Source organism: Populus trichocarpa, chromosome 2 (genome assembly GCF_000002775.5).
Source record: "Populus trichocarpa isolate Nisqually-1 chromosome 2, P.trichocarpa_v4.1, whole genome shotgun sequence".
In the NCBI taxonomy this organism is placed as follows: Eukaryota; Viridiplantae; Streptophyta; class Magnoliopsida; order Malpighiales; family Salicaceae; genus Populus; species Populus trichocarpa.
Genome location: NC_037286.2, coordinates 16,896,295 through 16,911,785, shown reverse-complemented (window position 1 = coordinate 16,911,785; position 15,491 = coordinate 16,896,295). Strand labels below are relative to the sequence as shown.

The window sequence follows — 15,491 nt, the reverse complement described above, 5'->3', positions numbered from 1 at the left end:
AAATAATATCCTAAAATACAGTTGTATTTTTAATATGTATTATTATCCCAAAACTTTCAGCTGGCTATGCTATTTATTTATTTTTAAAAAATTTGTTATGTGTGTGTATATATATAATTTTAATTTTAGCTTTCATTTTTAGTACATTTAGAAATGATGAAGCTTTTACCTATGGTTAGATGGATTGGACCAGACTTGGAGCTTGTCACTGTCGGGTCTCAAATGAAATGCTCATTTTTATGATTTGTTACTGAACTAAAAATGTAAAGTCAAATTAGCCAACGGAGACAGCAGCCACCACCCACCCACACCCACCCTCCCTCCCCCAGGTAATAGCAAAAAGGGTTTAACTTAATATATAATTAATTAAAATTAAATTTCCAAGAATTGTTTTGGCACCTCACCTAGTGACAACCGTTTACTTTTCAAAGCCAATAAAAGCAATGCAAAGCGATGGCAATTTTCAGTAATTCCTTCAATCTCCAAACCTTGTTTAACACTCCCTTCCTCCTTAAATATCGAAACCCAACACGTAACCCAAATCCACACCATCACCACCTCCGTGAATCGAAGGTGAGAGAGCTTCTCTCCAGGCGAGCCTGTCTCTCGTTTCTGAATTGACCCAAACACTCTCCACGCGAAAAGACATTTTTGTTTCTTTGTTGGTTCTTGTGATCTGATACAAAAGATGGGATCCTCGGAGCTGATTTTTAGAGGTCATGACGAGACTCAACCAGCATCTGATGCTTACTCGCCTAAACCACCGAAGCCATGGCTCGCCGTCACCCGACCCATTCGTTACCTGCTTCTTGAGCAGCGACTCGTCTTTATCCTCGTCGGCATTGCTATTGCCACTCTTTTCTTCACTCTCCTGCCTTCTTCCTCTTCCTCATCCCCTTACGAACACGATCCAATCCCAAACACTTTCTCTCACTTCTCTCATGAGTTAACAACCCCTATGCGTTACAAATACTACGAGCCCCTTCGGGTAGGACTCCAATCAGCCAATTCCGGCGGCAAGATTCCGCTGGGACTCAAGAGTAAAAGTCTCCGAATCGTTGTTACAGGTGGGGCTGGGTTTGTTGGGTCTCACTTAGTGGACCGTCTGATCGCTAGAGGAGATAGCGTGATCGTGGTGGATAATTTTTTCACGGGAAGGAAAGAGAACGTGATGCACCATTTTAAGAACCCGAGATTTGAGTTAATCAGACACGATGTTGTCGAGCCACTGTTGTTAGAAGTGGACCAGATCTACCATCTTGCTTGTCCTGCATCGCCTGTTCATTACAAGCACAACCCGGTCAAGACAATAAAGACTAACGTCGTGGGCACATTGAATATGTTGGGTTTGGCTAAGAGAGTTGGTGCTAGGTTTTTGCTTACCAGTACCAGCGAGGTTTATGGTGATCCTTTACAGCATCCTCAGGTCGAGACGTACTGGGGCAACGTTAATCCCATCGGTGCGTTTTTGCTCTTCTTTTCTTAAATTTAATTAATTGATTGATAGCCGGTGATCGATATTTTGTAACAGGTGTTGTGGTTATTTATTTTTAAATAGCATTGAAATAAAGCCTGTGGCTAACATGTGCTGCCTAGGTTACAAATAAAAAGACAATGCAGACCTGTTGTCTTTATTTATTTTTACATAAAATTAAAAAGGGTGGCATCGCACGGCGGCGGCCGGTGTGGAAGTGGGGCTCTTGGATCTTAGATCCGGTGTTGGTAGTTTTATATGGTCAAGGAGTAGCCCGTGACTGACGAGGCAATTAATCGGACGGTTATTAACTAATTAAAAGATATGTAAATAAGAGAAAAGTAGTGATTAACTCGAGTTTTGAATTTTCTGAGACAGACAGATCTTGACAACTGAGATGTTTGTCGTTTTTTACAGGTGTCAGGAGTTGTTACGATGAAGGAAAGAGAACTGCTGAGACATTGACTATGGACTATCACCGAGGTGCTGGTGTAGAGGTGGGTGTAATTTGATAGTGGCCCACCAAGCTTTTGTTTACCAGGTAAATTCAGCTTATCTAACACACAACGCATTTTTGCTTGTAATCTAATTTTTTCAGGTTAGGATTGCTAGAATTTTCAATACTTATGGACCTCGAATGTGCATAGATGATGGCCGTGTTGTTAGTAATTTTGTTGCTCAGGTATTTCTCTTATAATGATTTTCTAATCTGATTGCGAGTACTCAAAGACATGAATGTTAATTTTCCATTAAAAAATGATTGTTTTAATAGAAATTAGCGGGTATTGTGCAGGCACTAAGGAAGGAGCCTATGACTGTTTATGGTGATGGGAAACAGACAAGGAGTTTTCAATTTGTTTCTGATTTGGTAAGCCTTTTAAACTCGGTAGTTGTTGGAGCTTGGATAGATGCTTTACTGCCTTTTCATTTGATTTTGCTACTTTTGTTGCCCAGTTGGCTTGTAAACATTTTATTCTGCATGCGCATCGCACATTTAAAAGGAAAAATGACTTCTGCATTGGGTGTGGTTCTTTTGTAACTCAACTCTGCAATCATGGGTTCTGGGTCGGTCGCTAGTAATTAATTATGGACTTTTAGCATGTAAATATGTTGCTCAAACTCCCAAATGCTTGCCTGCCTCAAGTTTTCTTCTCAAAGTTTTTAGCAACACGTGAAATGAGTCGTATTAAATGCTGAGTGTCCTGGATGGGGTCTAGATCTTTGCATTATTGTTTCCAAAAGGAAGACAAATTCTCAGAAACCATGTAGCAAACAGTTCATATGCTCATTAGAGGTGGGAAAGCCTTAAAAAACTTAGTGGGGTATTTTGTTTATGAAAGTGAAAGCTTTTATTGATGGATTGAGACAGGGAATTGCATCAGTAGCTTGTGTTTCTCCGTCTTACAGAGCATTATTTCTCCATCAAGTTAACATACTCTGATTATTAGTTTGATGGTTATTATATGCTAGTTTATGCATGGTTAAGCATCTAGCGTGTTCTTTAGTAGCTGCTGCTCAGGATTTACTTAGACAACCTGTTACATGTGTTGAAATAGGTTGAGGGTCTGATGCGCCTTATGGAAGGAGAACATGTAGGGCCTTTCAATCTTGGAAATCCGGGTGAATTCACCATGCTCGAGCTTGCCCAGGTGAGTGTGTTTCTATTCATGATATCCATGTTACTGTTCCAGGTTTCAGGGTCGTAGTCATATGTTCTTCTTTTAAAAAAAAAAATGCTGAGAATTTCTCAATGTATGAATTGTTTTTGCGGTCCCTTAGTGTACATATCTTCTAAATTATCACCTTGGCAGCAAATTTTTTAAAAGATTGTGTTGGCGGTGGCGGCAGTTTGTTTGGTAATCATGTAAATAATAACTAGCACCTTGTATTTATTCTTTATTGCATTAGATCTGAAAATGGTATAATAGTTAATTACAGACTCATTTAAGTTATGGCACTGTTGTACTTCCTAAAAAGAACAAAAAAGAGGGGCTGTGCAGTGTTATTAGCCACATGCTTCTGTTTCCAGCAAACTTAGAAGTCCCCATTTGTTTGTTCAGGTGGTCCAGGAAACCATTGACCCAAATGCAAGGATAGAATTCAGGCCTAACACAGAAGATGACCCACACAAGAGAAAACCTGATATTACGAAGGCTAAAGATCTCCTTGGCTGGGAACCTAAGATATCCCTTCGTCAAGGTCTGCCAATGATGGTCTCGGACTTCAGGCAACGTGTCTTCGGTGACCACAAGGAAGAAGGCACGACCTCCACCATGTCAACATCTTAAGTCGGCATATATATGCAGCTCGAGAGCCAACAGAATGGTAATTTCTCCGGTGGATAACCAATTTATTTTTTCCCCACCCCCAACAATATAGGAAGTGGTCGTAGCAGCAACAACAGCAGATGAGCGTTGTTCTCTGAGGAATAGATTTGGAGCTGTTCTTTTGGCCTTTGTTTGAGTCATCCTTGTAATTTCAATGTTACTGTCCCCTTCAAAGAATGTCAGGCAGTGAGCCCTGCAATTAAAATTAAATTTTGCCTAGTTTTTGATGCAATTGATATGCCTAGCAGCATTAGAAATAAGCTTACCTCCTGTTTTCTCGTTCACTGCATGAATGTGTTAGTCTTGTTTCATACGCTGTCCTTATTGCCAGTAGAAAAGTTAGAAATCACACGGGCCTACAGATTTTGATGCTCGCAGGATTTTTCCCCGTCTTGTCTGACAACGAGCATGTCGATAAACAAGTTTAAAAATTATTATTTTTAATTTAGAATAAAATTCAAAATAAATAAAATTATTAAAATAATATTTTAAAAATTCCAATTATATAATTGTTTCCATATTAGATCATAGCTTTTTGTGGTAATATAATAATTAATTTGTGAGTTATTATATATTAATCTAATATACATTTTCCTCGGAAAAAATGCTCACGAACATTCCATGAGAATGCAAGGACGCCTGCTCGTGCCAGGGATGAAATGGCTCGACCAACGTACGAGGAATGGACGAATGCAGCCACTCTTTCCAGCTAGAAGAAAGCAACCAGACAGCGTGACCGTTGACCAGCCAACCGGCAAATACTTCTTTTTAGATCATAACAGGTTCTTATTTAAAAAATGATGCTTCTTATAAGAAACCATATTTTCATCCAAACAAAAACCAAATACATGAAAAGATTTAAAAAAAAAAATAAGAATTTGATTTAGGAGATAATTGTTTTTCCTCCTTGACTCAAATTATTGATTTTTTCAAGAATATTTGTTTCAGTTGCTTTTAATTTTCATTAAAAAAAAACACTAATAAAAGAAAATTTTTTCCTAAAAAAATTAATAAATAATAAAAGGAAAACTTGCCAAACAAAATACATTTTTTCTTTCAAAATTTTAATCCTTATTTTTCTTCAAAATATCTATTTCACCACGTCTACTAGCATACTGAAAAAGCAGATAATGCTGATCAAAATTCTGCCTTAATTTAGCAAAGCATGATGTGTGCGTTTCATGCGACCCCTAGAGAGTCTGATAGTAAAACATGGTTATTTACTTAGATCATGGTGGTCCAGCAGTGCAGCAACCAAAACAAACCTATCTACTCAGGCAAACGCAGTGCATGCCATGCGGTTAGGAGAGGCTAGCCCATTGAAAACTCAGCCAGCTTAACTAGGTTATAGGAAAGAAGAGGGTGGCAGCGAAGGGAGTCTCTGAGAATAGCCCCACCATAAAAAAAGACCCTTTAAGCAAACAAACTTTAAAGTAATTGTACCACAACAAAAATTTAAGCAAGGCATGTTAGCTCCACACGGACCAGAAGGTTCTCATCCATTTCCTAATAGAGATTATATAAAACAGGAAGGCATATTAGCTTGTTTGGCAAAAAGATTAGGGTTATCACATTTCACTTAGGATTCCTAAGGACAATGATAACAGAATCACCACGGAGGAACATTTTGCTGATGAACCTATCTTTGTTGACTGGCTGAGCTTTCTTCTTGCCTTTCCCGGTTTTTGGCACCTGAACCAGAAAAGTATGAGCATTTAATTGAATTTAGAGGTTATTAAAAGGAAAATATAGTATATGACTGAAAAGTTTGACACCTGAACCACAAAAGTATGAGCATTTAATTGGATATAGCAGTTATTAAAAGGAAAACTTAGTATATGACTGAAAAGTTGTAGGTACAGAGTCTCAGTGAGTAACCAACCTCAGTCCACATTTCCCTGACATTCTCAAGAACCATGTTGCAATGTCTATCAAATGCCCTCACACGTCCAAGAAGCTTCTTGTTGTTGCGGCAGTTAATTAATACCTGAATGGCTAACAATCATCAGAATGTAACACAAAAGTCCATACTAACCAAGATTCTAACAGTATATAAGCAAAATCATACCCATTCCATAAACAGTCAGTGATTTCATCAGCCAATATCACATCTGATAACTCCAATTCCAATAAATGGCATCAGTTAATTAGGGAACTTTGATTGGAGCCCAACATGCATGTACAAACTAGTTCTGGTGAAAGAAATCAACAAAACAGTGATTTAAAAGTCTCTTATGCCTAGAAAACATGGCCATATTATCACAACTTGCCATAACAAAGTTTTCTCCAAGCAGCCCCATTAGCTAAAATGCCACACATCAGAAATATTAACAAAGAACTCAACTTTAACTTTAAAACCAGGAAAAGCCCTCATGGCTCTATTCTATATCCCTTAATGATATACTAGGTCTGAAAACATTACCTGGGTATTATTTTTTACACTCATCATCAGAACAGAGAGTGGCCCAGTGCTGAATTCCTCCTCCTCGTTCTTGCTCTATAAACAGTTTCAAGGTGTTACAAGCAACCAAAGAAAGTAATATGATGAAATTAGTGAAGAGGCATCTCACAAATTACTAGCATTTTCCTTGCAGACAAAAGTAAATTTGTACATCAACTGATAGTTATAGCTCAATTCTTAATTGAATTGCGAAACAAACATCACATTTAATTTGGCTTCAATTCTTTCTTGAATTACAAAATATTTAACCACATTTGCCCTTTCAGTAAAGGTCATTGCTCACGTACACAGAAAAATACTGGCACTATCCTGTCTTTAGAATCAGGAAGGCAGCATGTTGAAGAACTTGACTCAAGGGCATGAAAGAAAATCAATCAAGCCAGTAGCCAAATGCAGCACACGTTTTACAATAAAGTTGGGTAGAATAACATGTCGTATCTAATCCAATCTAATTCTCTCTAATAACAAGTTTCAATATTCGACACACTTATATTTTTTAAAAGTAACATACCGGGGCATCCTCTTCCATTGGCCTACTGCAAAAGATACAAAGGCGGAAAAAGATGTTAGTATATCTATGCCATGTTCATTATAATATGAAAAACAAAATGTATCCATATCAGAAGTTAATTGTCAGTACGACTGCTAACAAATAATAGACAAATCACAGTAGTTACAGCACCTGCTTGCCTTGGAAATTTTCATGCAAAGACATACTAGCATAGCATGGTCTATTGATTACTGAAATTGCAATAACTTGACTGTGCAAGTAAAGAAAGATATCAACCTAATTAGGTAAATTTACAAAGCAGGATTTGGTTACTAGGAAAAGAAAAATCACAGATTTCCCAGGAGTCCTGAGGTAACATAATACGCTATAAAAATTCTGTTCAATGCAGAGAAATTAATTAAATACAGAAAAGACAAACAACATATATATATATATATATATTGAACCACAACCTTCTCCAGCAAGTATTTACAACAGATTAAGATTCAAATGAAATAAAAGAAATAAAGACATCCAGTTATTATTTTATTAAGTGAATGATAGCATTAGAGCTTGTAGTTTCAAAATGACGCAAAAATTTGTAGCAAAACTATTACTAAGAACAAGCCATAGTTTGGTAAAATAGTGGAATCAAGTAAATCCATCCATATCTAAAACAAAAGAAAATAAGAAAAAGAAATAGGGTTCAAGGAAGTTACCTCATCCTGAGTTACGAATTTGAATCTCTACAGACAAGCAAAAGCTTCTGCAGATAAAGAAAGACAGAATTAGGGGTTTCAGTTTAGTAAATCTTCCCCAGAAGAAAATACGAGCATAATCAAGCAATGAAGCAAGATCAAAAGGAAAGAGAAGGTTTGAGTAAACTTACCTGCAGGTATGAGTTAGGGTTTAGAGCACGAGAGGGAGGGTTTTGGGATTTCCTTCTTTTTCTTTCGACACTCAGATCTCGACGAGTGGGAAACAAAGGGGTCCGATCCGAGACGGTGAGGATTACCGCTACTTGGCGCTTGATTACAATAGTAGGCCCAATGAGCTTGATTCAGTACACGATGTTTAAGATTCCATGGCCCAATTATTATTATATCACCGGAAGATGTGGAAAAAATATTGTTCTCCATGCCATTTTCCATGCATATAAATCACTTGAATTGTTATAATAATTTGTTATTTTTATTATTATTATTTTCAATTACATAGGGATCAAGTTGATGACAAATTAAAGCATATTTATTAATATATTTTTTTATGAAGAGCAAGACTCAAATATAAGGGATCAAACTGAAAAGGATGGTAAAAAGAGATAGTTGTTTTAAATTTGAGGCAAAACAATCACCTTAGTCCTCAAACTTTTCAAATGATAAACTTTCAACCCCTCAAAATTTATGCAATTTAGTTTTGGTCACAAATTTTATTTTTTTATTTTTTGGTCTTAGATTTGAGAAAAGAGAGAAAAAATGAGAGGATTCTGAGAAGTCTCGTTTCACATCGATTCCAACCATAAAAAGAGATGATTTTGGTGTCAATGAGTTTCTCTTGATGAAGAGAGTTTATCCTAGGAGCTATCTTCCCTTGACCTTGCCTAAGATGATAGATGTAAGCTTAGAAATAATTTCAGTTTCAAGTTGACATGGGTTTTCATTCTAATTTTTGAGTTGTTTAAGGCCATAAATATGCTTTCTAAGATGTTTAAGGTGTTTTTTTTAATATCAAAATATGGTTGAGAATGGGGTTCTGTCGGTCTAAAACATAACAACCTTAACTTTTTGGTGACCTCTGGTCTCCAGAATCTAAGTAAGGTAGCCCACGCATCGTTTGCTATTTGTTCAAAAAAGAAGAAGTAAAGGGTGAATGACATGTCATTTTTTCCATAAAAAATAAAAAAAAAATAAAGAGGCCCAGGTGTACTCGGCCATCCAAAGCCCCCCCTCCCCCCCCCCCTTTTTATTGGTTTTTAATTGATCACAATTAAATCTTTATTGATTTTTATTTTTTATTTTTTTTCTAATTTCAATCGTTTAATATTTTATTGGCTATTGATTAGACAATGTAATTTGTTTTGGTTTGATTTTTTTAGTTATATGATTACAAACAAACACTCTGATATTTGGTTGGTTCTTATTTTTGCAGGTGTTTATCTTTTATAAAAAAAGATAAAAAAAAATTAAATCTAATTGAGTTCATGACCTGGATTAGGAGTTTGTCTGATTAAGAAATACACTTCATCATGTTTTTAAATTGTATAAATATTCCTAGATTTATTTAATTAAATACATGCATAAACTTTTCAATTTGCGATTAAGATTTTTTTTACGTCAAAATACATGCAAAAAATGATGTCGTATTGAAAAGAAATTTATCTTACCTGCAGTAAAGCACGAACCAGATAGCTAGCTAAACACAAAAGGATGTGGTTAAATCATCGTAGCCACACTTATAAAACACTATTTATTGGTGTGTTTTGTTTTCCTTTTTATATTTATTTTTTTAATATCATCTTGTATCAACCCATTCTTATTTGTTTATTTTTTTTCAATTTTATCATTCAATATTAGATTGTTTTGAGAATTGTGCTTTGTAATTTTGTTAAATTTGTTTTCCAGTTAGGTTATATACCATCTAATGGATTTTTTTTCTCAATTTTAACCTTTCACATTAGATTTGTTGGAAGCAGGGCTTTGTAATTTTTTTTATTTGATTTCTATGAATTTATCATGATCTTATGACTCAAGTTGCAAGTTTAACATGTTAGCTTTAGTTGAGTTGGGTCATTTTTTCCCCCACTTTATCTAGTTGATTTTTTTCGATTTAATCATTCAATATTAAATTGGTTGAAAATTAGGCTTCATATTTTGTATATGCTTTCAAGGGGTTATTTTGGTCCAACAACATGACTTGCGGGTTTGACGTGTTGACCCTGGTTGATCTGATTTATTTTTTAGATCTTTTTTTAATTGAATTGGTTTTTTCAATTTCACCCTCCAACAACTAAATCTTCTTGTTTTTTTTTAGTTTTTTTTTAATATTATCCTTCAATATTAGGTTGTTTAGGAATTGAGATTTGTATTTTTTTCTAATTTGCTTTATATGAAGTTATCCTGATCTCATGAATTGTTTTTCTCGATTTTAGCTTTTAATATTGGATCTATGTAGCAGCTTTCTATGAGGTTATTCTAATCTCTTGACCTAAGATTAAGGTTTAACAGGTTGACTAGGATAATGTTCTTGTCCTTTTTTATTTTTCTTTCATTTTCATCCTTTAACACTGGGTTGATTAGGAATTTGCTTTCATAATTTATTTTTATTTGTTCTATATAGGGTTATAAGGGTCTCATAACACAGGTCATCTATTTTACAAGTTAATTTGGGTCAATCCAATATATCGTCATCTCAATATTTTTAAAAAATATCATACAATATGTCACCGTATCAATATTTAAAGATGATATTGTCTGATATGTATCATATTTTGAGTTCATGATTAAAAAAAAAATTAGAAAACATATTAGCAATGATTGAATATTTTTTACATAAAATAAAAATTTATCTGTCTCGTAGTGCAATGCAAACAAATGATCTAGTAAAAAACTCTAAATGCTTTGGCAAAAAAATGCATTATGGACCAATATATAGTGCTTTGTTTTTTTCATTGCTCAACTTTTGTTTTTATTTATCCTTTGTAGCCCCAAATTAATTGTCCTTTTAAGAAAATATGTTGAGAAATAGCAAGATTCAAAGACAAAAGATCAAAGTGAAAAGGATGAAGAAAATGGGTGGCAAGTCCAAATTGTAGCGAAACATTCACTCTGGTCCTCTTACTTTTTAAATAATAGAATTTTGGTCCTTTTAGTTTCCCACATTCCATTTCTAGTTCACAACTTTATTTTCCTTATTTCTCAATCCTTAGTTTGAGAGATAAAAGAGAGAGTCATCAAATTCTAGTGATAGAGAAAAAAAGTTTCGGTTGATATCAATTTCAACAATCAAATCAATCAATATTGGTGTCAATTAAGTTCTATTTGATGGGAGGGAGTTCCATTGAGGTATTTTCCCCCTTGAAATTACAAAAAAAAAATAAAAATTGCAAGAGATAAAGTTTAGGAGAGGATTTTGCTTTTGATTTGGATTTGTGTTTGTGTACAAGTTTTAGAGGGTTTTTCTGGTTTTTTTTTTTACATTATAGGGACGTGTTTTAGTTGTTTGGTATGAAAATTGGTTCAAAATAACTTTTTTGGGTAAAAAAAACACCCTGCTCGATTTTCTAGTCACCATTTTGGTAATTAGAAACTAAGAAGGCAGATGACGAGTCATCTACTTTTATTTTTTTTCAAACTATTTAGGGGGGTCGACATGTTGACCGCTCCATTTTCAAATAAAAAAGATTTAAGGGCTTGCTTGCGCGAGCCTATCCTTGCATTCCTACACACGTGCCTTTTTAAAATGGGTCAAGTTCGCGCACGTGATCCCTTTTGCTATTTTTTAGTTGATATCTTTTTTATATGTATTTTTTTAGTTTGGATTAAATTTTTTTAGTTGATATCCTCTCTCTAATTTCTTAGATTGTTTATTTGGCCTTTATTAAATAGTAGTTTATATATATATATATATATATATATATATATATATATATATATAATGTTTTAAAGAGATTATTCTAATTTATAAATATATTTTTTTATGTTTTATATAAATAAGCTTTATTTTCATGATGTATTTATAAAAATAAAAATTACTTGTTCTTGATAAGAAAAGATGACCTTTAAGTTAAAAATGAAGAAGCAGGTACATTAAAAAGAAAAGTTGGGGTTAAATATCATACTTATTTATCTTTTAATTTTTTGAAAATGATTATATTTTTATTTTAGAATTTGGTTGGCATTACCACCTCTTTCTCGATTTTATTAGTTCATATATATTAAAATTTATTTTATTTAGTATAAAACAATGTCTTTATGTTTCTTAATTAAAAAATTATAATAAAGTGAAACACACTCGCAACATTATCTTATTTTTGTACTATATTAAAAATTAACTTATGATCCTATACACGGTGTTACATTAACAACTCTTTTTTGTATTTATTAATGCAGATGATTCTTGTTTTATTTTATTATATGTAAGTATGGACTTTTCAATTCACAATTACATTATTTTTCTCAATGTAAAAAAATATGTTAATAACACCTATACATTTATTCGACTCACGGTGAAGTGCTGGTCAATTGACTAGTTTCATGCTATTTTTCATTAGCTCACATAATTTTTTTCTTTTCATTTTTGAACGTTCGATTGTTTTGGGTCAACTCTTAGGATTTTACATCATCTATTTAAACCCAGTAAGCTTTGGATTTTATGCATTAACCTAATGTTAAATCATATAACTAGTAAAAAGGAGTTGATAATTTATTCAGTATTAAAGTTAAATTATGAAAAAAATAAAAAATAACTCACTTACTATAGGTTCTATTGTAAACATTGTGGTTGAGGGTTTATTTTTTGTTCTCTATTATTGTTTCATCTTTGCGCTTTATGCTTGTATCTAACTATGTGTCCCGATATAGTTTTATTTGAGTTTTATTGCATGCTTGAGGTTTTAGAGAGTGTTTACTATGTGAATTAATCATTAATTTTATGAAAAATAATATTATTTTGTTGGCCAAAGAAAAATAAAAGAACAAAGATCAAAATTAAGAAAACAATATAGCATTTCATTTTTATTGTTCATGAGGCACAAAAAAGTACAATTTGGTCTATGATTCTTTAGATTTTTACATTATTTGGTCCTTATTATTTGAGAATTTCAAGTTTGAATCCTAGACTTTATTTTATTTCTATTTTGATTTATATGTGTTGAAGAAAGATGGGGAAATTCATTAGAAAAAGAGAAGGAGAAAGAAAACGTTTTGTTGTTTATATTCTAGCAGCAAAAAAATTTGATCTTGATGTTAAGGACTCGTTTTAGAGAGTGAATAGGAGTGTGACATAATGGTCACACAACCCATAATTAAGATTGAGATCTGATCATGAAAAGCTAAAAAAGATCTGATAAGAGTGTAACATAATATAAGCATGTCCCAAAGTACTAGCACTATTTGAATGAAGTTGAATGATGTCACGACGACAGTAATCTTTAATAAGTTAGATTTAGTTTGTTCAAGAACCACAGAATACAAAAATCTCTCTCACATGTTAAACTAAAAAGTTCAGAAGTATTATTCATCAAAGGTGCTGAACTTCAGGCTTTACATGTGTTTAAATAGTTCTGAGAAATTAACCTTAATGAATCTACCCTTATAAGCTGAATTGATCCATTTATAAAAATTGACCCCAAACCTTTATTAGTAAGCCCAAACCCTAATCCAAAAAAGTCTTGGATCCTAGCTGAAAAAAAAATATTAATTAAGCCCAAACAAACCTTGTGCTGTAGCTAAAAAACTTATAAGTCTAAGTCTTGTTATGCCGTGAGAAGAGAAAAAGAAAATAAAACATTATAGGTCCAATACAAGACTTATTTATAGCCTATAATGCTGTCTACTAATCCTAAAAACTAAAAGAGAAGTTGTTGCCCTTTTAGTTTCCAAGTTAGAATAGAATTTTGATCTCAACCTTGTATTTATCATTCTTTTAGAAGGAAAAGGATGCCGCCTTTAATGCTCCTCTTTGCCGCCTTTTGATATCCTTCCAACACTAGAAAACATAATTAAGTTATTGAATTATTCTCCTTGCACAACAAGGTAACTTTGCTGCCACATGTGTTTCCTAAGTTAGCTTGACTTCTTTTGTTTTCTTTACTGTGTTTTCTCCTCCTCTGACAAGGAAGTAGAAATAAAAATAATAATTTCTAATATTTAAAGGAAGTAATTAATGTTCTTAGACATAATAGGAATCCACAAAACACATGAAAACATCATAAAACAAGGTTGATCAAAACTGATACAAAATTGACAGCCTTATTGCCAAAACTTCATGGCCCAAATAAGGGTGGATTGGGTCCCTTTTGAATATGGATTAAATGTAATAAAGCATTCTCTTGATGCTTCCAAGGACCCCCAAGTTCAGCCTTGGTTAAAGTTTGCACAACCAGTCCATTCAATGTTTTTTTCAATGCCTTCGTTTTGAACCTTGTGATGGGCCTATTTGAAACATGTAATGAGTCCTTGGTGTTTATGGGTATATCCATATCATTAAAAGGATTTGAACTCAAATTAAAACCTATGTCAAACAAAGTAAGATCAACAATATTAAAGGTAGCTCTAACACTGTACTTACCTTGAAGATCAACTTTTTAAGCATTATCATTAATCCTTTCTAAAACTTGGAATGTACTATCATCACGAAGCTGTAACTTTGATGTCCTATGGTTAGGAAACCATTCCTTATGCATGTGCACCCAAACCCAATCACCGAGTTAAAAAACAACCAATTAATACCCTTTATTTGCTTTAGAAGAGTACAACTTGTTCCTTTTCTCTATTTGTACTTGAACTCCCTTATGGAGTTCTCTCACCATCTTTGTCTTCTTTTCACCATCTAAACTTACCCTTTCTTCCAAAGGCAAATGAATTAAATTCATAGGAGTTAGTGGATTAAACCCATAACGATTTCAAAAGAAGAAAAGTCAATAGTCGAATATACAATTCTATTATAAGCAAACTCAATAAAAGGCAAACATTCTTCCCAACTTTTCAGATTCTTTTGAATAATAACATGCAAAAGTTGTGATAAATTTCTATTCACTATGTCATTTTTTTCCATCAATTTGAGGATGACAAGTTGTAAAAAAAAAAGAGTTTAGTTTCCAACTTTCTCCACAAAGTCTTCCAAAAGTAGCCAAGGAACTTAACATCATAATCTGAAGCTATACTCCTATAAATGTCATGCAAACATACAATCTCCATAAAGAACAAGTTTGTGATATGAGATGCATCATCTATTTTATGGCATGTAATGAAATGCATCATTTTAGAAAACCTATCAACTATAATAAAATAGAGTTCTACCTTTCTTTGACATAGGTAAACCTAAAACAAAGTCCATAAAGATTTCTACCTAAAGTTTGATAGGTACATACAATGGTATATACAGTCTATATGGTTGTACTTTAGATTTTATCTTTCTACATGCAATGCACTGTTCACAGATTCACTACACATTTTTTTTCATCTTTAGCCAATAGAAATTTTTATGTAATACATTCAAAGTTTTTGCAACCCTAAAATGACCTATTAAACCATCCTCATATGCTTCACGAACAAGCAATTCACACAAAGAACTAGCAAGACCATACAATCAATTCTCTTTGAACAAGTAATCATCCATCAAATAAAACTTGTCAAAAGCCAAATGTCTACATGCATTATATATTTTGGAAAAGTTAGAATTATTAGCATACAATGCCTTCACATATTTAAAGCCTAGCAATCTAGTACTTATAGTGTTTAGAAGAACATAGCTGTGCAAAAGTGCATCAACCACTATGTTTTCTTTGCCTTACTTATACTTGATACGTAAGAAAAAGTCTAAATGAATTCAACCCCCTTTTTGCATGTCTTTTATTCAACTTACATTGTCCTTTCAGATGTTTCAAGAACTCATGATCTGAATAGATTACAAACTCTTTTAGCCATAAGTAATGTTGTCATGTCTCAAGTGTTCTTACCAAAACATATAATAATTTGTCATAAGTGGGATAGTTCAAACTCACTCCACTTAACTTCTCAC

At 33.3% G+C, this 15,491-nt stretch overlaps 2 protein-coding genes across 2 annotated transcripts; one reads left to right on the top strand and one right to left on the bottom strand.

Moving 5' to 3' along the window:
- The first annotated feature begins 519 nt into the window (after nucleotides 1-519).
- Nucleotides 520-4,033, top strand: LOC7478842 (UDP-glucuronic acid decarboxylase 2). The gene is made up of 7 exons (XM_052450638.1): nucleotides 520-1,460; nucleotides 1,892-1,971; nucleotides 2,073-2,156; nucleotides 2,268-2,342; nucleotides 3,031-3,123; nucleotides 3,535-3,733; nucleotides 3,854-4,033. The coding sequence occupies exons 1-7, from the start codon at nucleotides 689-691 to the stop codon at nucleotides 3,883-3,885; spliced, it is 1,335 nt and encodes a 444-aa protein (XP_052306598.1). The 5' UTR covers nucleotides 520-688; the 3' UTR covers nucleotides 3,886-4,033.
- Nucleotides 4,034-5,200: 1,167 nt separating this feature from the next.
- Nucleotides 5,201-7,803, bottom strand: LOC7478843 (uncharacterized). The gene is made up of 6 exons (XM_024594794.2): nucleotides 7,642-7,803; nucleotides 7,472-7,518; nucleotides 6,774-6,798; nucleotides 6,224-6,298; nucleotides 5,684-5,788; nucleotides 5,201-5,493 (listed from the first exon to the last, which is right to left on the bottom strand). The coding sequence occupies exons 2-6, from the start codon at nucleotides 7,474-7,476 to the stop codon at nucleotides 5,377-5,379; spliced, it is 327 nt and encodes a 108-aa protein (XP_024450562.1). The 5' UTR covers nucleotides 7,477-7,518; nucleotides 7,642-7,803; the 3' UTR covers nucleotides 5,201-5,376.
- Nucleotides 7,804-15,491: the final 7,688 nt, after the last annotated feature.

Coding starts and splice junctions, on each gene's coding strand:
- LOC7478842 (XM_052450638.1), top strand. CDS start 689: ATGGGATCCTCGGAGCTGATTTTTAGAGGTCATGACGAGACTCAACCA. Junction 2,157..2,267: donor TTAGTAATTTTGTTGCTCAG/GTATTTCTCTTA, acceptor GGTATTGTGCAG/GCACTAAGGAAGGAGCCTAT. Junction 3,124..3,534: donor CCATGCTCGAGCTTGCCCAG/GTGAGTGTGTTT, acceptor TTGTTTGTTCAG/GTGGTCCAGGAAACCATTGA.
- LOC7478843 (XM_024594794.2), bottom strand. Junction 6,299..6,773: donor CAATGGAAGAGGATGCCCCG/GTATGTTACTTT, acceptor AACTGTTTATAG/AGCAAGAACGAGGAGGAGGA. Junction 5,494..5,683: donor TCAGGGAAATGTGGACTGAG/GTTGGTTACTCA, acceptor TTTCTGGTTCAG/GTGCCAAAAACCGGGAAAGG.